Source organism: Trachemys scripta, chromosome 8 (genome assembly GCF_013100865.1).
Source record: "Trachemys scripta elegans isolate TJP31775 chromosome 8, CAS_Tse_1.0, whole genome shotgun sequence".
NCBI lineage: Eukaryota > Metazoa > Chordata > Testudines > Emydidae > Trachemys > Trachemys scripta.
The window spans coordinates 55841213-55865446 of record NC_048305.1 but is presented as its reverse complement, the minus strand read 5'-3'; the positions used below and the strand labels follow the sequence as shown (position 1 = coordinate 55865446).

General features: G+C 40.5%; 2 protein-coding genes across 3 annotated transcripts in view; both read left to right on the top strand.

Annotated features, from left to right (window-relative positions):
• Positions 1 to 12957, top strand: part of NIBAN1 (niban apoptosis regulator 1) — a 135672-nt gene extending 122715 nt beyond the window's left edge. Inside the window, exons 9-14 of the mRNA XM_034779778.1 lie at positions 80 to 267; positions 548 to 709; positions 4784 to 4894; positions 5887 to 5994; positions 8663 to 8774; positions 9671 to 12957. Of these exons, the coding sequence (XP_034635669.1) occupies positions 80 to 267; positions 548 to 709; positions 4784 to 4894; positions 5887 to 5994; positions 8663 to 8774; positions 9671 to 10980 (1991 nt within the window). The 3' untranslated portion in view covers positions 10981 to 12957. The remainder of the gene's footprint in view (positions 1 to 79; positions 268 to 547; positions 710 to 4783; positions 4895 to 5886; positions 5995 to 8662; positions 8775 to 9670) is intronic.
• A 5119-nt stretch (positions 12958 to 18076) lies between these two features.
• Positions 18077 to 24234, top strand: part of EDEM3 (ER degradation enhancing alpha-mannosidase like protein 3) — a 50551-nt gene continuing 44393 nt past the window's right edge. The window contains exons 1-2 of one of the 2 annotated variants that reach the window (XM_034779349.1): positions 18077 to 18408; positions 22038 to 22083. In XM_034779349.1, coding sequence (XP_034635240.1) covers positions 18251 to 18408; positions 22038 to 22083 — 204 coding nt within the window. In that variant the 5' untranslated portion in view covers positions 18077 to 18250. The remainder of the gene's footprint in view (positions 18409 to 22037; positions 22084 to 24234) is intronic. The other variant, XM_034779347.1, reaches the window with a different exon arrangement.

Below are 24234 nucleotides of genomic sequence, written 5' to 3'. Positions count from 1 at the left end.
CTGTAGCCCTTTCATTTAGATTCTTCAGTCTAACACCTGGTGGCCTAAAACACGTCTGTCTGATTCTTTAATACCTCAGCAACAGTCTCCGAGCCTGCTGAGAAGTGCTGCATGGAGAATATCCAGCCATTTTTGCCTTCCATATTGGAAGAGCTCATGGGCCCAGTGAGCTCTGGATTCAGTGAAGTCCGTTTGCTCTTTGAAAAAGAAGTTAATGAGATCAGCCAGGACTTCCAGAAGACAAATGATGCCACAAAGCTGAAGGAAGTAAGAAAAGAAGTCTTGGTCCTTTTTTACACTCTCACATGTTATAAAAATTCTCTATATAGATCTTAACTGACAATAGCTATATTGGCTCCACAGAGCCAAACAGGTATAAATTCCTGTTTTGCTCAGTTAAATAGTCATCTGACTCAGACACACAGAGTGCAATAGATTGAATAATGATTTGCCATAATCAGTTGTGTGACCATCACTAAATTTCTATATTAAGAATCCATCTCAGTTTGCTTTCTTTGTAAAATATTTTTTTCCCACTGGAATACAGAATTTGAAGCAGCTGATGAACCTGCCATTCAACTCTGTGAAAATGGAACCTTGCTATCTGAAAGTCAATCTCCTCCAGGAACAACTCCAGGACCTCAAGAGCCGCTTCAAATTCTACCATATTGATTTTGTGGTTCAGAGGACGCAGAACTTCATGCAGGAGGTACTGTAAGATCCATTTTTCCACTTTGGAAGAACAGAATAGGTTTGCCCATCTGCTCTGCTTCAAAGTAGTCTTGATAGGGAGTTATGCACTGTAGTAGTTTTGGGCCGCGATTCGGCCCTCAGCGGGGGGAGCCCACCACCTCGCTACAGTCAGAAAAGAGCCCCAAGCCCTCAATCAGGGTGGGGCAGTAATCACACAGTCAGGCAAATACCCAGGCCCTTAAGCAGGGGCTGGGTCAGAGTTTGTAGCAGCCCAGGCCCTAGGTCAGGGCGGGGCAATAATCAATAGTCAGGCAGGCACCCAGCCTCTCTAGGCCAGGGGAAAAACGGGGAGTCTACCACCCAAGGAATGGGTGGTAGGGAGGACGCAGGCCCTCCCACTCCACTGTGTCCCAGCCTGGGGCCCTAGCAGCGACGGACGTTCGCTGCTGTCAGTGGGGATCCTGGCCGCAACACACTGACATCGGCTCCGGCAGTGCAGCAGCCAGACTGGGGTCGGCTGCCCCCGGGCTACTTCCACACTCCCCCTCGTATGGTACCTGGGCCGTCTTAGTGTCGTCGGTGCTCTCCACCAGCACTGGCTCCTCTGGGTAGGTAGCAAAGGGCAAGCTCGGCTCCTCCTCGGGGTAGCTGGCACGGGCAGGCTTGGCTAGTCCTCCTTGGGGTAGCTGGCACGGGGCAGGCTTGGCTCCTCCTCGGGGTAGCTGGCACGGGGCAGGCTTGGCCAGTCCTCCTCGGGGTAGCTGGCACGGGGCAGGCTTGGCCAGTCCTCCTCAGGGTACCTGGCGAGAGGTAGGCTCGACCGGCCCGGTGAGTCAGCAGGCTGCTCGCGGCCTGCGGCTGTTTCCCAAGCAGGAGCGCGGCCAGGGACGTCTGCTCTCTCCGCTGGCCTGGGCTCCACTGAGCTTTGCAGGTGGGCTTTTATACTTCCGGATCAGGGCCGTGACCTCGGAGGGGCGGGCTCTGCCCACGTTGGTAGTAGGGGAGGTTCGGCCCTCAGCGGGGCTTTGGGGTAGCCCACCGCCTCGCTACACGCACATTCACAGAATGGTGAATAGACTAGAATGAAAATAGAGATTACAAAATCCAGGAATATCACAGTTGACAGGGGAGCATCATCTTTAAATCAGTGTTTATTCCTTTTAAAGGCACAGTAGTTAGGAGCTAAAGGTTGATCATCTCTTCATCTGACCTTTGAATTTCTGAAATCTTAGTGTCTCAGATTCTTAGGGCAAATTTCAGAGTGCCCTCAGCCTGGCCTCTAAATTTGTGCAGTAAAAATGCTGTTGGCACACACAAATCAGGTGACGAAGAGTCTGCCTCATTTACGTACTCAAGCATGTCTTTTATGAAAGATCATAAAAATGTATTTTTGGTATTTATGCAAGGGAATGGACTGGGTTCTCCTTTATAGTTCTAGTCTCTCATGATAGGCAGTAAGGCATTTCATTAGAAAAATGGGCAATTATTTTTATATTCATTTTTATCTCAGGGTATAAATGAATTTAGAGACTTAGATAGAATAACTGTGGTGATTCTAGTTCCCATGCAGAGGGCTGAACTGCCTGCCTGATTCTTAATAAGAAAGAAATCCCACCCCCCTCCTACTTTCACAAAGTATTGGCAGGGATATTTGGCTTTTTTACTTCAGGAGCATTAAACAGAGATCACCTATTAGGATCAATTAGGCATATGCCACACAGACGTCTTGTGATTGCCAGAGTACAGGACAGGACAAGCTTGCATAGCCTTGTGTTGTCTTCTGTATTTTTAGTAATGTAGTCAATAAGGTATATAACCAGTTCAGTAGGGACCTATAAGCAGTGTAATTGGTACAGTTCTGTGGAGTGGGGCTCACAAGGCACCTGTTTTGTGACACGAAGCTGTATTCTGTTGCGATTCCAACTGCAGTAGAGCAAATGAGGTGGTGGTGCTTGATGTAGCCAGTGGTATTGGTAGCTACATGGATTCATGTGCCACCTGTCCCTCCCTCCAGAAACTACTGTAACTCATTGTAAAATACAACCTCTTTAAAAATATCTCTGCCTGTATATCACACTTTCTTCCCTAGACTTTATCATTCAGGCACTTACTTATAAACAAGATCTGTGTTGATTATGATCTTGTTGGTTCCTGCTGCTTTTTCCCCACTTGAACTTACAGGGCCAAATTCATACCTATTGAGCAAACCCAACTCCAGCAAAGTTGCTCCCTCACACAGCTGCACTGCGTTTTCCTCTAAATGTTGTTTTTTGTGACACCATAATCTTTGTCAAAGCAACCAGATGTGATGTCGCAGAAGATACCATAGATGTCTTTAAGAAAACCTAAAATGAGGAATGATCAGCAGCTAAGGAATTTTTGAGAAACAAAATTCTGTTTTCACTCCCATGTTTCGAGTAGGGACTGCCCTGAACTCCTGCTCAGGCAAAACACCCGTCAAAGGAAGAGGTTCATAATGAAACAGGAGAAAGAAGAGATAGATAGAAGAGAATGTTTTTCAAGGTTTTCCATAAGTTGCTTGAAAGGGAGAGTACAAGTTGTTCCAACAAGCTCATTTATATTGCTTTTCTCTCTTAAAGAGGCCATTATTTTTCTCATGAGAAGTATAAAACGGTTTCACTTTGTGTTTGTGGGCATATAATATTTATTTTTATTAATAAGCCGCTAGGCCAATATGTCTTCATTAACATTGTTTTAGTTTAAAAGAAACCTCTAGCTTAATTCCCACTAACTTTGTACAGGTGTAAATGACCTACAAAAAGTGCCAGGCACTGGAGCATCAGGTCCCTACTCTTCAAAGTTGCCGAAAAAGTAGTATTTAAAGCCTGCGGGGTTATTGTCATCTTCTGGCTAATTTATGAAAACTAGGGCCACGTGCTCAGCTGATGTAAATCAATGTAGCTCCACTGAAGTCAGCTGAGTATCTGGTCCAAGATCTGCAAATGCATAGAAAACTTGAGTGGCTAAGCTTTCCAGCTGGTCTCTAAAACTATACCTGCAGTTTTAATGTCCAAGATTTTGCGTGCCCAAAGTTTGAATGTCATGCACTTTTATACATATATTGAGTAGACATGTGGGTACTTAATTTACATGTGCAAATGCAACTTGCGTGTTCTAATCTGAGTCTGGTGCAAACCTAATTCTAAAAACTACACTTCAAAACTTGACACAACCTATGTTTAGCCATTAAAAAAACCAAAAACCTAGGTAAGGGCACTGCGTACAAGGTCATATCTTTTGCAACAGGAAAATCCCTAGAGTATTACATGGATATCTATATACTAATTTGAAAATTCCCATGTGAAGCAGAGGACATATGGAATCATGGGCTGTTTTCCCTTAAAAATGAAGTTGAAAACATAAAGTACAAATAATTTCCACCTGCAAAATTGTTGATAATAAAGTTTCTCCAAACTAGGGTAATTTTTTAATGTGTCACTGGATGGTGTGAGAATTTCTCAAGCCCTGAAAACAGAGAATTCTGAATCTACTTTAATTTTCATCATATATAAATTGGCACTAGGAGGGCTTCCCAGAATAGCTATACCTTTATAGTTCTTCTGGCAAACCTTTTCTAGTGTAGATCTGTCTTTAGACTTGAATTAGAAATTGAAATAGTAAGTTCCATTTTCTTATTCTCTTGCATTCTCTTGCAGTTGTGTTCTTTTGCTTTTCCAGTCCCCAGAGAGTGTTCAGATCCAATCTAAACTCCTTTTTTTCCACTGACATTTTAAATCTTGTTTTAAGAAATCCTGAAAACGTTTCTATTGATTTTTAGGGTTTGTACTCTTTCTTTCCCTCTCCCCGCCTCCACCTCCACCTCCATTTCACAAGCACACTTTAACAAACTATTAAGTTTACAATTCTATTTGTGTCTGGAAGAACTTGTAACTAGTAACATGTTGTAGTTCGGAAGTCTATCTAAAAATAGTAGGGATCATAAACTGCACCTGATCTTGCTCAGTTTGAAGTCATGGGAATTTTGCCATGAACTTCAGCAGGAGTGGGCCTGGCAATAAGTATGGCAATTTTAATCCTTTGCCTTGATTACATTTGTCTTTATTTCTAGCTTATGGAAAATGCAGTGTATACTTTTGAACAACTTCTCAGTCTGAGTACCCAAGGAGATACTGTGAAAATTTCAACTGCCATTGAAAAAGTCAAACTACGAGTACTGAAGGTAAAAATTATCTGGCTCTGAAGTGTACTAGAAAACTAGAGGATCTGCTTAGGTGTTTTGTAATAAATTGAAGGCATTTTTTTACATACATTATTTTAATAATGAGAAGAAATATGTTTCACACCATCTAATGGGAAATATTTCAATGCATCCACTTGTTTTCACTAACTGGAATGATTGGCCATATTCTTAACTGCCTTGCACCTTATCTATCCCTGTGCAAAATGAGTGTAAAATGCTACCTCTGGTGTAAGTGAGTGGAGAACGCTAATTTAGTAGCATTTTGCAAAAGTGCAAATGACTATTCCAGGTACAATGCAGTGGAGAATTAGGTCCTTCCTAAATGGTCTGATGGGACTTCAAATAATAATACTGTTTTTCTTACTCCTATACTCAAATCATTGGACCATGCCTTTCTCTAGTCTCATGGTATTCAAGTAGCTATGGACAAACCATATGGATAAAATTTGGCCCAAACTTGAACATTTTTTGAGGCTCAAAATAATTTGGCTAACATTTAAAAAAAATATTTATGGCACACTTCATTTGCATGCAATACTGCACTTTTAGGGACAGATCCTCAATTGGTGTAAATTTTCATAGATCCACTGACTTCAGTATAGTTATGACAATTTAGAGGATCTGCCCCCAAAATTCTAACGGGTCCCAGAAGTGGAAGTGTTGAAATAACATGAGAGAGGCAGTTCTCATGGAGAGTGCTCATCTGAATTCTCAGACTTTAAGGTCAGAAGGGACCATCCTGATCATCTAGTCTGACCTCCTGCACATTGCAGGCCACAGAACCTCACCTACTCACTCCTTTAATAGGCCCATAACTTCTGGCAGAATTACTGAAGTCCTCAAACCTTGATTTAAAGACACCAATTCATATTCTTTGGGTTGCCCGTCAGCAGGAACAGGCCAACGGGAACAAACTACTTGTATGAATTAATTGTTCTAACTGTGTTTTTTTCTGTTGTCTGTTTTGACAGCAATATGATTATGACAGCAGTACTATACGGAAGAAAATATTTCAGGAAGCATTGGTACAAATCACATTGCCCACAATGCAGAAGACACTGGCTTCAGCTTGCAAACCAGTAGGTAACTGTATGGCTCCATGCTGGAATAAAATTAAAGGGAAGGAGGAATTAGCACACTGATGGCTATATCCTAAGCCACCAAATGCAAATTAGCTACAGGCGGTCATGTAAAGTGGCTGGTCACAGGGCCAACATGATCCTGAGGGTGGTCAGTTCGGGACATCAGTGGTGGTGAAACGATAACGGATGTGGATCTGATTTGGGGTGGGGAGAGAATTCAAATAAATAAGTTCTCTTCTAAAATCTTTTGGCAGCCCTATGCAAATCCCAATCACCTCTTCTGTGCAGTGAGGGGTAATGGAAATTATTCCAGCCCTAGAGCTGCAATAACCCTCATGCTGCTCCAGCAGTTTATGGAGAGATAGGAAGGGACTAGGGTCTTTATGCGTTTTTTGTTTTGTTTTGTTTTTGTTTGGCAGGGAGACATTGGGGCAGTCTCTGGGGGAGATGCTCCCCCAGAAAATCTGATTACAAGGTCAGGGCAGATGTTTGACCCCATCAAACTGATCTTCTCTCTCTGGCTGACAGCTAAGGTTCTAAGTTCTGAGCCTGTAGTTCCATCTTCATGTTCTATAGCACCTCTGGGAGGCCACTGAGCTGAAAGTCTGTTCCTTGCAGTAGGACACTGGAGGAGCAGTGTGCATGCTCACTTTTTTCCCTGTTAACTACCTTCAACACCAACTGCCATGTAGGGGAAGGGAAGTGGGAGGAGTTGAGCAGATATATAACTACTGTGGGTTTATCTTCACTAGACTTTTGTATCTCATGTTAATTGATTGCCACCTAAGAAGGAGTGCTTAAAACATGTGTAAAGCTTACTGTGGATACTCCTCTCATTTTTGTTCCAGGCAACAAATCTTTGCTGTTTATCCATTGGATAAATAAACATGAAACAAACATATCTCCTCATTAGTCTTTTTTACTTAGTATGTTTAATCAATTAACATGAGGTACAAAACTCTAGTGTAGACATAACCAAGTGTGGCTGTCTCAGATTTCTTTTCCTCACCCCCACCCACAAATAAAAACAAAGTCCTCTCTGATTTGCTTGGGAGCACAAGTGGGCTGCATGCTTTCCGTGTCTTGCACCACAGAATTACCAGGGCCCCTGAGTGAATAGTCTGGAATGGTCAACAGTCTCAAACCAGAATTGTTCTTTCTATAGTTAAAAGGAATAAGAAGAAATGGATTTCGAGCTGTTTAGAATACTGAAATGTATTGGTGCCCTAAATTGCACTGCCAGGTATTCGTTTGTCACATGGGATGATTTAGGAATAACCGGTGTCTTTTCTATGAGAACATATGGCATAAATAATGTGTGAAACATAACAGATGCAAGAAATTATAGTGGATAAGCTGTCAGTATTAAATGAATTTTAGCATGTTATATTTGTAGGTCTGTGAATGTGAATCATCTGACCATTAAAATTCATGACTTTTTAATATATTCAAAAGCACATGTGTACCTTTTAGGGTATGCCTCTTTATTTCTTTTCAGATCCACAAATCTAATAGTCTTTTTACGGTTTGTAGACAATTGGCAATATATCCAGGATGTGGTATTTATTTGTAAATAAAGCATGAAATCAAAAACTTCTATCACATTTAATATTCTGGAGAATGGAGTCCTCTCATTTTCTCCACTGAACAGGGATAGGGAAGGCAGTGGTGGAGCAAACTTTCCCTGCCGTCACTCTGCTAGTGTGCCTCCATGTACTCAACTCTAGGAGTGAGAGAGTAATATAGTTCACATACCTCTCTGCTGGTAAGCCAACAAGGATGTCTATTAAGACCATTTGAGATGATGGTTTTTGTGATGCAGATACCTTCCTAAGGACTTGATGGAGGCCTCTAGACTCCCTTCACATAAACCACCAAATAGCCATCCAGTGGTAATGACTAAGGCTAAGATCATCTCATGGAAGTCACTGAATTTGTGACTTCCATGACATTCTCCGTTTCAGCCCTGGAGTGACAGGGCTGGAGCTGTCACAGCTGTTGGGGACCCTGGAGCTCTGAGCTGCCGTGGGCAGTGGGTGCCCCCGCAGCTGCCAGCCGCAGTGGGGAACCCCAGAGTTCCTAGCCACCGTGGAGGCAGGTGCTGTACCCTCTCCCTTCCCGCAGCAGGGCTGGGGCTCAGCCCCATTTTGTCACAGTTATTTTTAGTAAAAGTCAGGGACAGGTCACGGGCCTCTGTGAATTTTTGTTTGTTGCCCGTGACCTGTCTGTGATTTTTTTACTAAAAATAACTGAGATAAAATCTTAATCTTAGTAATGACTCAGTTGCTACGTAGCTGGGCTGTATATGAACCACTGAGCTACAGGTGCTATATCCCAGTAACAAATGCTGGAGTATCCCAGTACCCTGATGAGGATGAATTTGCCTCAGAGGACAGGCATAGACTCAGTCACTTCCTGACCTTCTGCATTATTTAGAATATAAGAAATATTTATTTAGAGTGCTTAAGGTAATGCAATATAAAAAGTACTGGTAAATGTGAAAAATAGGGTGAACATATGCAGCTCATTTAGACCTGGAGAGCTGTCATCATGAAAAGATCTCTCACATAGGACCTGGCAGGTTCTTTTCTGGGCTGATGAACTCTTGAGGACCCCAGACTGCCACATTTTTATACTTTTATTCCTTCTTTGTGTCTCTGCACAGGAGTTGCAGAAATATGAACAGTACATCTTTGCTGATTACACCAGAGTGATACAAGTAGAGAATGTCTATGAAGAGATTTTATTTCAGACATTGCTTGATGAAACCCTAAAAGGTAGGAATGCTTCTGAGGTGATAGTAACAATGTTGAGAATGTGGGTCTGTGAGGTCTTATTTCAGAGCTAGTGATAGATCGGAGCTGCCTTATTCAGATCCAGGTCCCAATTTTCCCAGAGGTTGGAAGTGTTAAGAGTCTAAGAGTTTTGATTCACCCCACTAAAGAGATGAGGCAAGCCATGAAGTTTGGATTCAGATCTGAACTTCCGCAAAGCTTGGGATATTCAAATCCATAGGGTGGTTCAAGCATCTTTCTAATGCAAATCATGTTACCTCCAGGATACCTTGGTTTCAATGGTCCAAGAAGCAAAGCCACTCTCAAAGCCCTGAACTTTCAAATAATTGATTACATCTAATGACATTCAGACTGAATTTCTCAGAATGAAATATGTTGCCAAAATAGAATTGCCAATAGGTCACCGGAACTAAGAAAAGCAGTCTCCAAAGATCTATCTGTGTTGGTATTGGAGAATGAAAAAGTTCTCAGTCAATATGTATAGGTGATAATAGGGAAGTTGCTGTATTCCACAAGTTCCAAATGGTTTTCTGGTTGGACTTCTGGCCCAAAATTTAGGTTTTGCATTTTAAAAAAAATGAATAGAAATGTTTATGATATTCAATTAAAATAGCTCTCTAGTTCTAGATTTAAATATCCTCCTATAGTGTTGTGAACCCAAACAGAAGCAGTCTGTTAGTGCATGAGAAATGGGAAGTGTAACTTATTATTAATGTTCCATTGTCCAAGCTGAGTGAAATGAAAAAAAGCACAGATAATTAATATTAGGCCTTGTTAATAATCCATGATATTAGAAACATAGTAAAGGAGTATTTTTATTTTGAGTGTTCTTAAAATGTCAGTTTTTTAGATCCGTTTGATCTTTTTGTCTTACTTAGTAATAAAAGAAGCTGCCATTCTGAAGAAACACAACCTTTTTGAGGACAACGTAAACTTGCCTTATGAAAGTGTGTCCAGTTTAACTGACTTGAAGACCCCTTCAGGATCAGCACAAGCCAGTCCTGCTAAGAAACTGTCCACCACTTTAACAGAAACATCAGATACTGAAATTCAAAGTAATGAACTGCTTGTTGTGTCAGAAAAAATGATCCAGGAGAAGTGTCATGATGCTAGAAAGCCATCAGACAATGAAGAAGCAGTTTATGTCAATGTGTCTAGCAGTCCCGCAATTAGTAGAGAAAAGGTGATCATTACAGACATCACTGACAAACCAGCGTCTCATCCTTTTACTCCTAAGGAAGAAAAGGATGTGGAGGAAATAACTTCCCAGAATGAAAATGCAGTGGAGACCAAGTTTGGAGGGAACACTGAAAAAGAAAATAAGGTACAAGAAGAGGAGAGAAGTCTTACAGTCCCTGGTACTGTGAATGAGATCAGAAGCTTGCTGATGGTGACAGTTGAATTACCAGCAGTTGCTCCATCTGAGAACAAAAAGGAAGTGGCAAATGAATATGAAATTTTGAAGTGGCAAGAACATGGTGAAGAGAGTGATGAAAACAGCAAAACTAATGCAGAAACCGATCAAACAGACCAGGTAGTGAATAAAGAAGTAGAACATTCTGAGCTGAAGGTGGAGCAGCCACCTCCATCCAGTTTTGGTACAGGTGATATGAAATTAATGATCATTTCAGAGGCAGGCAACCATGCGACTCAAGCAGAATGTTTGGAGGTCGCTGAAAAACTGGATATGTCTCAAAAGTCAAAGGCAGAAATGGAGACTAACCAAAGTGTCTGGTATACTGGGCTGGAAAGCTGCAAAGGTCTTCATGACAAATCGCAACCAGAGGCACACACCGAAAGCATAGTTGGAGACAGAAGATCTGATCTGGAGGAAGCAGGTGAAGATCACATTCATGCTGACCCAATGGAAACAGAGGTTGAGAGCTTTCCTGGGTGTTCTGCTGAAAGTCCTGATGCAATACAAGTACCCATTCTGAGTATTGAAAACTTAAGAATAGAAACAACTAATGATTTTCAGGTTTCACTAGTGCTAGAGGAAGATGAGCTTAGCACGGCAGAGGTTACAGTCGATATCAAATCTGAAAGCTTTACTGTTACTGCAACTGATGAGTGTCAGCCAGCAGGTGCACCTTCTCTACGTGCTGAAATCACAAGCTCCGTAGGAAGTGAAACTGTCACACAAGGAAACAGTGAGGACAGTTGTACAGAGCAGCACTCTGAAGAGTAAAAAGTGTTCTTCAGAAATATACAGCCCAATCCTGCAGCCATTACTCGCTCCAGCAGTTCTCTTGAAATCAGGAATAATCACGAGTAAAGACTGCAGGAATGGGCCTAATTGCAGTGTTGCCAACTCTTGCAGTTTTATCACAAGTTTTGCAGTACGTGGAGGGTTTTGTTGCAGGCCCAGTTGTTGGAATCAGGTTATTACCTGTGAATCTCAGCTTTCATTTTAAAAAAAGGTAAATTTCTAGCCCTCATTGTGGAAAAAAGCTTGAAAGCATGACTCCCTAAATGCTTGAACACGTCAAGGCAAATAAAAAGAATGAAAAAATTTATAAATCTCACAAATTTTAAGACAACTTTATGTTTTTTTGGGGGCCAACTCATGTTTTTTGAATGGTTGGGATTGGCAATATTACAACTGGTCTTAACTGAAGTTAGTCAATCAAAATGTTATTAAATGAATTAATTTAGGATCTGCATTCAGTGTGTTAGAAGGAAAACATTTAAATCTCTCAAGTAATTAAACAGGAAACAAATAATTAGTAGGTTGTTCAGCAGCCAAATTGCATGTAAACTTTGAATTTTGCAAGCCAACTGATTACTTAAGTATCTTAAAGTTTTGACAGAGATTAAGACAATGAAATGTTCTGATTTTTTTGCTATATTTAAAACTGGGAAAACACTGGGAGCAGGTTTCTCAATCCCACTCTGCACTTCTGGGTTACACAGCCTTTCAGAGCACTTTACAGCTATTTTCTTTCTTTTCTTTTTTTGGATCTAATGAGAATATTTACAATAAAACCAGCTAGCACCCTTATGCAGCACCTACCTACTGCACTTCCTAGTATACAGTACATTCACCCACAATCCAAAATACTAAGGTCTGAACTGCAGTACTGCCACGCGCATAAGACTGTATCACCAAATCTCAAAAGCGTATGAAATCAGAACGAAGTATGAAATGTCCCATATACCATAATCATACCATTTACTCTCCAATTTCTTGATGCAATGGAAGGGAAAGTAGTTAAGGAATAGCCAGTTGTGCTTAGGTTTTGGGAGACAAACTGGTCATATTTTCAAAAGCAGCTTCAAAAATCAGCAATGCACAGAAAATCATAGAGGTGAAAAATGGAGTTTTAGTAAGTTGAGCATTAAAATTGTATCTGCAATGCAAAGTTTGGCCTAGGGAATAAGTACAATTTAATGTGAGTAAGGGTTGCAGAATTGGACCCATAAAGAATAATACTGGAAAGTAATGTCCTTTTCAAGCGATAATAAAGATCTGACAGCATAACCTCAGTCTTGTTGGCATTTAACTGTAGGAAATTTTGTAAGGTCCATAGCATGAGACAATCAAACTGTTATACAGTACTTACAGGGAAGTGACACTATCTGAACAGACAAACATCTGTTTGGAAATGCCATGATATTGGTTAACTTGATCAAGTGGAAGGTTGCTGTTGTGAAATAAATGCTACTACAAGGAGTATTCATACATCATAATTATAGGAATAAAGTCAAATACCAGATTTTTTGGGGGACTGGTCATGAATGTTTGTTTGATGCAGAAATGTTCATACTAAAGTGTCACACAACCAACTGTCAACTAACTGTCTTATGGATCATTCCAGATTTTTATTGATACTGAACATTAAGGAGTGATTTCAACTGTGCTTGACAATTAATCAGTGCATGTCTCTTGTAACCCTTTCTTTGGTTGAAGGACATATTTCCAGTTTAGAATTCTGTGTGATAGAAGAATAGCAGGATAGTAGCAATTATCTCCTACATACAAGACTGCATTTTACAACTAAAGCTATTTAGAAATGAAATTCTTTTGATGTACTTTCTATATCAGGGTAGGCAACCTATGGCACATGTGCAAAAGGCGGCACGCAAGCTGATTTTCAGTGGCACTCACACTGCCCGGGTCCTGACCACTGGTCCTGGGGGCTCTGCATTTTAATTTAATTTTAAATGAAGCTTCTTAAACATTTTAAAAACCTTATTTGCTTTACATACAACAATAGTTTAGTTAGACTTATAGAAAGAGACCTTCTAAAACCATTAAAATGTAATACCGGCACGCGAAACCTTAAATTAGAGTGAATAAATGAAGACTCGGCACACCACTTCTGAAAGGTTGCCGACCCCTGAATCTATATGTACAGAACAAAAGAGAATTTAACATAAACGTTCTCCTCCAAAGTAATATTTAATCATTCACATTACAGGTTTAGATTTGGGGAAATACTTCTCTGTAGACACCTGGTAATTCAGTGTTGACTACAAATGTTTAGTGTGGTTGGTTTTTTTGTAAGTAGAATAGGGAAGAACTGAGAAGACTCATCTCATATATTATCTTTTGTTCTACAGTTTTGAATTCAAGTTATTCATATCAGTAGGTGTTTGTTCTGTGTTTTTATTTACATTTTTCTTGGTTTCTTATGTACTAAGATTAAGGATAAACAGTTGCATGCCCCACCTCAACATAGTCTTGGAACATAAAATGTATTTGCTTTATTCTGAATGGAGTAGCACAAAGCAGTCTATGGTATCAAGGATCTGTCCCCTGGTATTTCCATCATTGGAAGGTTGCTTTGGACCTTTGATCAATAGAAATAGTTTATTGATTAATCATAATTTTTTGTGTGCAATTTTCTTAGCATTTCCAGCAACATTATCCAGATTGAATTTTCTTAAAGTACAGCTAATAAGACTTATTCCTTTACCTCATAAGTTGGGGGTGTAAGAATTAATTGGTTAAGAGTTCTAAAGTGCATTGAAGAGGAAAAGAGCTATATATGTATTAAGTATTGTTGTTGTTGTTGTTATTATATTTCTATTGACTACCAGCTTGAGTAGACAAAACAAGAAACACATTATAACTTGCTTATAACTTTGTAAAGTGCTTATAACTAAATAAAATATGGTCATCCCTTTCATTGCTGGATGTCAGAGGTGGGTTTTTTAAGTGAATTTGATACTCGTGAGAAATACCAGATGCAGTTTACTTCAGATCTCATTCATACTGATCCATATTTTTATCAGAGGGGTCACTAGAGAACAATCTCAGATTATTGCCAGCTGTAGATCTAAGCTCTGATGCTCCTGGGTGGTGATATGTGATGCTGTCTCTAGAAGAGGTATTGTCTGTTTAACTGTTAGACTTAAAAAACAGTTTCTTAAAGTGCTGAAATTCTGAATTCACTTCCACTCGTCATAAATCCAGGTTGTGAGTCCATGTACTTGAACTCTGGACACTGGTGAGAATAAGAGAGAAAAATGTCCATTGTAGCACTGTGGCTTTAATGTTTAAATTACAACAGAAAAGCTGGGGCCAATATCAGTGCTGGGAGACAGCCTTTCTTCTCCAGGCTGTTTACAACCATTCAAATGATTCTTTTTAAATCCACTGTTAAATGCAACAAGCTAATGTCCCATAGAAAAATATTTTTGTTTACATTTTTTTTAAATTAGAGTCTGAATTGTTTCTAACTAAAATATTTTAAGTCATATTTTCAGTTCCTTTACCCTATTTTTTGCTATTCAGAACATTTGAAGTAACAAGAGGTTTTCATTTAAAGTCGCAAATCAGGTGACATTATAAGTACTTCCATAGTTTTGTGTTTGTACAGTGCCTAATACAATAGGGTCCTGATCTACGACTAGAACTTCAAGGTGCTACAGTAATACAAATAATAGACAAGACAGGATGTCACCAACGTGGAAGGACTGGGAATTTGGGTAGGGAATAAGCAGCAACTGGTACACCAGATGCCATCACACAGACTCCCACATGAACTTGTAAAGTGGAAACTAACTAGTGTGAGGAAATGAGGACACCCATGAGACAGCTAGGAGGGAAGGCAGAAGAGTCAATCTCAACCCCATAGAACAAAATGGAAGCAACAGTAAATGACAGAGAGGAATGGAAGAGACTGGTTTCTGCCCTGTTCTCCAACATTTGTACAGGAAGGATGTTTTAAAAAGCAACAAAACCAGAAGAGTTCCTAAAGATAATCTTCCATTCATGCATGTCACTACAATACAGCCATACAGAGTGTGCAATATAGTCAGAATTGATTTAAATGGAGTATGTTTAAATGTTTTATGGAGCACTTCCTTTTCGCATTCTAAGCAAGTGTAATAATTGCACACATTGCCTTCTTGGGGACACTAATTTTTATTTTAAAGATGTAATTTCTGCACTATATCAAGATGAACTGACCAGATGCTCACTTGTGCTTTCACCTTTCTCTGTCTCTCTTGGCTGGCAAATTCAACATCAATTGAAATGTAAAGGAAAAACTAAACTCTTCTTTGACTCGATATTGTTCTTCAATGTAACTTTGTCAAAGCAGCCATACTTACCTCATGCCCCACAGATTTAATGTATAATGCCACATATACACTCAACAGCTTGCCACCCACAGCCACCTCCTGTTCCTCTGGTATGGCAGAGTTGACCCTACCCACATAGCAAAAAATGTATAGTAAATGTTTATATAATGCTTGCCAAATGTCTGAGCAATGAAAGTAGCCCGAATAACTTAGCCATACTTTCTTTCAGACTTTGCCCAATTTAGGGCTGTACCATAATTTGCCAGGTGCCATAAGACTGCCAATTTTTAGGTATTGTCCTCTGGGGCAGGTTCTCGGCATTGTAGTGTTGTGATGCTGTTCTGCTTCATCACCTTCTTCCCCCTCAAAAGAGATTTCTAGGTTTATTTTAATATAGGCTGCAAGGTGAGAAATATCCTTGTCAAAATCGACTATCAGTCAAAAGAAAAGAGGCAGCTATGGCCCTCCAGCACTATAATGCATCTAATTGACGTAACATTACAATTATAACTGTGCTGTAGATTACTGGCTAGTATTTGTTGGCTACATCCCTCTACTGGATACAATCAGAAGTGCTTAATTTGGTGTCATGGGCTCTATACTGTTAACACCAAAAAGAGATTCCTTTTCAGCCAGTGGTTAATGTAGACTGCCACAGTTCTTAACACCAACCAAGATGGTAGAGGGAGCACTACTTAACCAAGCTGGAGAGAGGGGAGATATCTTTGCCTCTAGCTTCTCATTAGATCAACCCCCTGCCTTTAGCTGCAGTGGCAGTGGCCTATGCTTTGGTAGTGGGAGCATCTGGGTTTTATCTCTGTTGTCACAAAAATCTGAATGGCTGGGGATGACCATACATCCCTTATTTCAAAGGACCATCTCTTATTTCATTGATTTGTTGTATGAGTAAAGGAAGGCTTTTCAGAGCAGTACTTAAAGAATGAAACTGTTGACTAAATCTTGTTTTCAGTGTAGAAATCAACCTGAAGAAACCTAGTCCCTTTAACAAAAGATTCTCCTTTTGTGTTCTCAGACTGCATTGAATTGCACATCTAAAATGAAAATCAAGGATGTGGCTTCGTGTTTGAGACTTTGCCTGTTAAAACATTCAGAAGTTTTTCTACCCAGCCCTCTGTTTTTGCACATGTAAAAACTATTCTTATATGCACTTGTAACACAAGTAAGGAAATGCTAGGAAGACTTGAGAAAATTTCTGGAAAGGTAAAGGTTCAATGGCTAAGTAAACAGAAAATGCTTGCCATATATGGACACCAGTATGCTTTATTGCAAGGAAGGTACAGGGAGTACTGTGTGTAGGGGAAGAGGTGGAACTTTGAAACATGGTATCCAGCTCCTCTTCCTCCCAATTTCTTAAAACTGGTGGAATTTATATGTTCAGTCCTATCTCAAATTCAGCGGTGGAAATAATATTTTCCTTGTGTAAACAGACTTAGATTGCAGAAACCTACTACATTTTTTTTAAGGCTGCACTTCAAATTAAGTAAAATCAATTGTACATGTAAAAAGTTTTATAAATTGGTTTAAAATGTATTGAAATGTATCAAAACTGATCATTAGTACATTTTAAACATTAAATTGAAGTTTATGATAATTCCATTGTATACTTCAGGGCAGTAGAAATGTACACTTGAGAGAGAAATACATGATATGCTAAGGGAGAAAGGGAGTTTCCCTAAAACATCCTTTAAAACAAAGCATTGTCCTGTATTTTTCATGTGATTTTCCCTTATTTCCATTCATCAAAGGTGGTCGCCCTAGAATCTGAGGCACAGAGCAGTGAAGTGATTTGCTCAAGGTCGCATTCAATGCTAATGCTGGGCAGTGTCCACACAGGCTTCAAGAAAATATAGAACAACTGTGTAAGACACTCCTCACTGTTTTATTCATAGCAAAGTCATTTCCCAGTAGGGCCAGTCTCAAGCTTAAAAAAAGTCAGGCCTCAAAAATCACATATTTATTTGCTTGGGGGGGGGGGGAACTTGGGTGGAAGGTCTTTATTTGCCTTTTAATTTCTGATCCTTTGGAGCTACATGCAGATGCTAGTTTCGAGCTTGTGCTGAATGCTGCAAACTTTTTTTGTTTAAATGAAAGCTGTGGTTCTCACATAACCACAAGTCCAGCACCTGGGGCTTTAAAAAAAAAAAAATGCCAAATAGCATAAGACTACTGCCAAAATTGTGATAGTTGGGAAATCCCCCTTCCCTTAGGCAGTAAATGCTTCTGTGTGGAGTGAATGCTGAGAAACAAGACATTTGCCCCACAGTGACTTGTTACATGCAGCAGAATGAGTGGGGCTCTAGAGCCAGCAAGAAGAGCTCCCAAGCTATTGCATTGGCTTGTAGGACTGCATCCACCCTCATTGTCTATAAGTAAGGCCCTTTATATAACGTCCTGTCAGGGCAACTCACAAACTACTGGTCCTAGTGTACAGTGCTCTCAGAGGAGCCATGCAGCTCATACTCATCCAGACTACAGCTCCCAGAAGGCAGTGCTCCCTCCAGAGTTTAGCGACCAGCTCGGGGTGGAGCGTTGCATGCTGGAACTTGCAGTCCCCGCGCGCCATTTCCCGAGCAAATAGCTGACCCCTCCTTTTGTCCACGTCTCACTCCACTAAAGTCTTTCACCGGAATCACGTGGCACACAAACGGACCCCCTCCACACACACACACCCCTTCGGCTCCGATTGGTCCACAGCGGCGCCACGTGACGGGCTGAACCCGGAAGCCGCGGAAGTAGATTGTTTCCTTGGCTACGCCATAGGAAAGCGAAGGGCCAGTCCTTTCCGTTTTCACGTCGGCGGCGCTGAGAGCGGCACTAGCAGCCACCGCCGCCAGGGAGAGGGGCGGGCTGCGAGCGGCGAGGATGGGGCTGAGCCGGGCCTAGCGGGGCGGCGGGCAGCTGCTGCCATGAGCGGAGCTGCTAGTGGTGAGGGGGGGAGCGGGGACCCCGCAGCCCGCTGGGGGAGATGGAAGCTGCTGGCCCTGGGCCTTCTCTCCGCCTCCTCGGTGCTGGCAGCCGCCCCGGGCGCCGGAGCCATGAGCAGGGAGGAAAAGCGGCGGCTCGGGTAAGCGGGGAGACGCGGCGGGGGCTTGGGGAGGGTGGGTTGTGCGCAGCTGGCGAGCGCTTACCCTGACCGGCTCCAGGAGTCGCTGCCCCTTGGGGCGGGTGGAAGTGGCCACCGCCCCCTCTGGCATCCCTTTCCCCGGGGGGCTGACCACTCTGACTGCCCTTGCGACAGCTCCCGCGCTGTCAGCTTCGTCTGCAGGGGCTCAGCATCTGGCCCCGTGGAAGGGGTGCGGACCCTGTTGCTTGCCCCCCTCCCTCCGAGCGTGGGGAGCACTCCCCCATGGGGCCTGGCCATTCCCCCGGCTCCCACTGGGGTGTGGCTGAGCCCCACTCCGCCCACGCATGGATCTCGGCCGTGTGGGGCTGATCCCCAGCCAGCGATCTTTGTGACGTTCCCAGTCTGCACGAGAGTGGTGCCTAGCCCCTCAGAGATGTACTTTGATGACCTTGTCCTTCCCTGAATTTTTGGTATGATAGTCACATCTATCTGTCTATCAGGTCATGTTCCCCCCTCGTGGTTGACACCCCTAGTATCTGTGTGGTCATGAAAATTTCAAGTCAGCCATTGTATATAATTATGGGTAAAAGTGGTCAAAGGTCAAAACCATACTCACTAGGTGTTTGGCATGTTGGTCTAATTATGATAGCGTTTCTGGAATACGTCAAGGTTTTAGAGCAATAAGAGATTACATCTTTCATATTGATAAGAGTTGAGATCATCCCTGCCCAGTCACTGTGAGCAATAAAGTAGATTGTTTAGGGAGCCCAATTTGCATGTGTGTATAAAGCTGATTATTTAAAAAACTATTCTTGTATGTAAAGGATAAAGAGTACAACATCAGTGATGAGGTATGTATTCCAGTGCATAGAGTATGATTGCTTAGAAGACAGTTCTGCATTCTGATCATTATTGCCACACACTCCCTGTGTCTCCTTGACACTCCTTGACAATTTCATTACCTCCTTCGTGCTTACTGTCATCCTCTGTAAAATGAAGATAGTAATATTTCACAGGGGTGTTGTGAGGCTTCATTAAGAGGTTCATTATACAGTTATTTGATCATTAGGTAAAAGGCATTATTTAATTATAATATGTGCACTCATTGGATCTTTCATTCAAAGATCTCAAAGCACTTTGAGTACATCACAAAGACTTGAAAAATACCTTAGCTATGTGTTCCTCACATGGCTACTCAAGTGGTTTAGACTCCTTTCCCTGGCCTGTTTACATTTTTAGGTGTATTGTTTAACTTGTTATATTCTGTATGTGCCATCACCATATATGTATTGGTGAGCTAGGATCTACCAGTACAGGCAGAAATGTGGACTGCTTCAGGTATTTGTTCAGCTTTTGCAGTGCTGCAGAGGTGGAAAGAAGCCGCCTTCCTTTTAGAGGTGCTTATTTACTAAGGGGTCTGGGTTGGAGCACCTATAGTAGTAGGAGGTGATACACCTCTACCTCGATATAACTCTGTCCTCAGGAGCCAAAAAATCTTACCGTGTTATAGGTGAAACTGCATTATATTGAACTTGCTTTGATCCACCGGAATGCGCAGCCCCGCCCTCCTGGAGCACTGCTTTACCGTGTTATATCCGAATTCGTATTATATCGGGTGGTGTTCTATCGAGGTAGCGGTGTGTGTGTGTGTGTGTACATTCGCACACACGGTAAGAATGTACCTTCCACAGAGATCTCTTTAGATAATGGTCTGAGAATACAGTCCATTTCAAGGAGAAAAAAAAAGTTACAACCTTTTAATGTGCTAAATCATTATTGGACAATGTTTATAGGCTTAGACTCTGATCCTGCATCTGGATCTGTATGGGTAGACCACATGGTCACATTGAAGTGGATGGGGCTCTGTGTGGGCCTAGGATTTCACCTGCACAGCTAAATTGCAGAATTGAGGCCATCAAATGGTTATAATTGGTGAAATGATTGAAAAAGGCATCATTGGGGTCCATGTTTATTCTTTTTCCTAATTTCATAATAAATTTGTTTAGATGAGTTAAAATTATTTTTCTTAACTGCCAAGCCAGTAATCTCAGTTGGGTGTTTGAAAATCTAGCTGAGTTCTTCTTGCTTCTTACATCAGCTACAACAGTAATAGATATTTTGTGAACATTGTTGATGCCCAAGTCAGAATAGAATCCAACTTGCTCTGTATTTGCATTACTAATAGTAGGGAAAAATAGTAGGGAAAAACCTCTTTTGTTAGTAAAATAGTCTTTGCTAAGACAGGAAGCAGCTATTGAGAGAGTGTGTGCCATTGAATATAGTGACATTTCTGATCATGACCACAATTTAGACATTACAAATATATACATTCATAAATAATATTGAAACTATTTTTTTTTTTTTTACTTACCAAGATTGTAATTCAGGGAAAATATAGAACCTGGTAACTTATGATTCCACTAAAACGTAAAATAGCTTTGGGTGTTGATGATACCAACTGTTGCAGAAGGAACACAGAACTATGTACTTGGGTTTTGCTGAATGAGGCATGTGCCTCCTGACTGGTTCTTAGGTAGAAAGGTGGGTGCTTCTGTTGGTGAGAGAAAAGGGTTTCCAGCAACACAACTCTTCTTCAGATCTGAGAAAGAGACTCAGGGTGTCAGCTAAATACAAGACCAAACAGATGGTTTATCATAAGTAGTTAGCACATATTCTAAGGGACCATTCAAGGTGAAGTGGCCTGTTTACACCCCTGTAATCATAGGACAAAAAAGGGGGTTAGTGGCTTACAGATTGTTGTAATAAGTCATAAATCCATTGTCTTTATTATGGCTTTGTCTACACTGGGGGTATGTCGTATGCACTGGCACTTCATCAGCAAAACTTTTGTCATTCCAGGGTGTTAAACAAACATCCCCCTGAACGATAAAAGTTTTACCTACTAAAATCACCCGTGTGAACAGCGCCTGCTGCTGCTTGTGGGGGGTGGAAGTTTTTTGTCAGCAGGAGAGCTCTCTCATGCCGACAAACAGTGGCTACAGTGCATGCCTTTTAGTGGCATGGCTGTAGCAGCACAGCCATGTCGCTAAAAGGTGCATATTATAGACATCGCCTAAGACCATGATTTTTAGTGTCTAGCAAAGTATCTAGTAGCCTATTTGGTCTTTTCAGTATAATAATATGATTAAAAAATGAAAATATACTGCACTGGAAAACTGGATTTTATGATTGGAAGTTCTTTTCTCTTTCCAGGTGCAACAATCCCAGAAACAAATAATTGCACAGTAAATTTAGGGACATTAACAAGTTTTATTCAGAAGAAGCCCCAGTATTGGAATAGCAGTAGTGTTACAGGACTGGCCTGTTGGGGTTCAGTTTGCACACCACCTGCTACTCTTGGACTAGCTTTAGATAGTGTTTCATTCTCCTCTCTTTCATAAGATCCAAACAGACCATAAAATATCTTGCCACTCATTGTTTTACTTCATCAACTTTACTTGAGCAAAGTTCCGGAGATGAAGTGAATGTTATGTATTTTTATGGGCATCTGATATTAATCTCCAGATATTAAACTACAGTACTTCTATTGTGTTAAAGTTTGACAAATAGAAGAGGAAATATGAAACTGATAATTAATTCAGCAAATTTTTTCCTGTTCCTTTTCTTAGGAATCAAGTGTTAGAAATGTTTGATCATGCTTATAGCAATTACATGGTAAGTAAAATACCAATTTCTTCAATTTTGCTTACGTATAAATTAAAGTTTGTTTTGCATTTGTCAGCAGTTTTATCATCGACCTGGCAGATTTAAAAAAACTTGCTGAAACTCTGTTGGGGGGAAAACTGAAGTTGAAGTTCGTATGTGCAGCTTATATGATTTTCTTTTGAAATGTCTAATTGCATATGAGAAATATGAATGTAGGGGGATAGTAATGTTTGATCACAGGAACAGTAGCTAGGAATTCCTGACAGGTTACTTAACCTATACTTGATTCCCCCCACCCCACCCCCTAGATCTGAAATGCAGTAGTCTCTAAGCATTTAAGTGTTTTGTAAAGATAATTGAAAATAAAAAGTGCTAAGTTATGGAATTTAAAAATATTTTAACGGGAAAAAGATGTTGCAATACAGTCTTAAGGTCTGATTTTTTCAGTTGGATCCTTACAGGTGGCCTATAAAGCTAAAAGCCCCTAATGGGGCTCTGTACAGGTAAACCTGCATTTCTCTCATTGTAGGATCAGGACCTTACTATGTAAACTTGCTTGCTATTCTTAATGTAGTTTGTCTCCTCTTATAAATTTCTTACTAAATCAGTGTTCCTTGACTTATTTGGTAGCATGAGACCTCTGAACAAAAATGTTGCAAAATACCTACAGACCAAGAACACTTGAAAAGATACGTGTCTGTAGTTATCAAATTCTACTGAATACAGTAATTGTTAATAATGTATTGGTTGTGCTACTGAATAGTATATAAAAATGTTTATATATTCCTGCGGATAACTTTGATTACACTTTGTCGGCCTAACATTAGTTATGTAACCTCATATTGGCCTTGTGATGTTATATTTGCTGTAGATTTTGCAGCCTCTTTGCTCACAAAAGTTCCATTTCACTTAAAAACCCTGTAGCATCAGACCCATATTGCATAACCTGGTGCTAAATAGGCAATTGTAATGTAATTAAGTGGTCCACATTTACTACTATTTATATGATATATAAAAATATATATATGTGTTGTAATTTAGTGTTGTCACAACAATTTTAGGTCTCTTTCAGTTGTCTTGGACATGAGACTGTTTTGTTGTTTAGTCAATCTTGTTATATCCTAATTTATTAGTTTGGTCCTGTTCCAGAATAAATGTTTTTATTTCAACAGTAGAATTTTTACCTTTAAAATACAGTTATTGATGAGAAGAATACAATACTGTCAATACACTGAAATGGGGAAACAGGTGACCCCTGTTAACTGTACATCTGAAAATCTAAGGCCATCTAAGGCTTTTTCCACAGCCCTGAACGACATAAGTTATACTGACAAAAGCGGTAGTGTAGACACGGCCTGAAATACCAGTCATTCTTATGATACCTTAATCTAGTAAAGTATGTTCTTTTAACAAAAACATTTTAATTGTTTTCATCTTTGTATTTTCTCGGCTGGGCATATACGTGTTCTTATTACAACACAGACCTTTCTTTCGTAAATTGCACCTGCTCACACATGGAAAACCACTGTCCCTTGAGAGTATGTTGACTGTAGGGCTCAATATTATGTTGTAACCCTTTAACTTCCAAAGAGGTTAAAAGTTAATGAGACATGTAAATAGATAATATACAGTGAATGAGATTTTTTGCTGTTTATAAATACCAAAGGTATTAAAGCACAGAATAGAAGCTATTGTGAGGACTGTTTTTTATTATATGTTCAAGTATGTAGGCTATGAAGTGATACAGAATTGTTTGATTTTTTGAAAAACAAAACTTCAAGTAGTTGTTTTTGGTTGACATTCTAACTCTTCTGTATATTGCCTAACAGTGTGACTTGCAACTGGCTTCTTTGGATGGAAATAATTTCTAGTTAGTTACTTGAAACCTGACTACATAAAAATGTCTGGCTTTCAATCTGCCTTGCTCTGTCTTTATTGCTTTCAATTAGAGAACCTAACGTTGGACAAAATTCTTCAGTCAGCTGAGATATTTGTCCTTTACTTTGCATTACTGTACATTTGAAGCTAATAGCTACCTTCTCTACATTTGTGGCAAGAAAACGTTGGGTTAAGAGGAAGTATGACTTCAGATATCCTGGAAGCATGAATGTCAAAAGGATATTTACTTGCCACGTATGCTAGAGCATTAAATAAACAAGT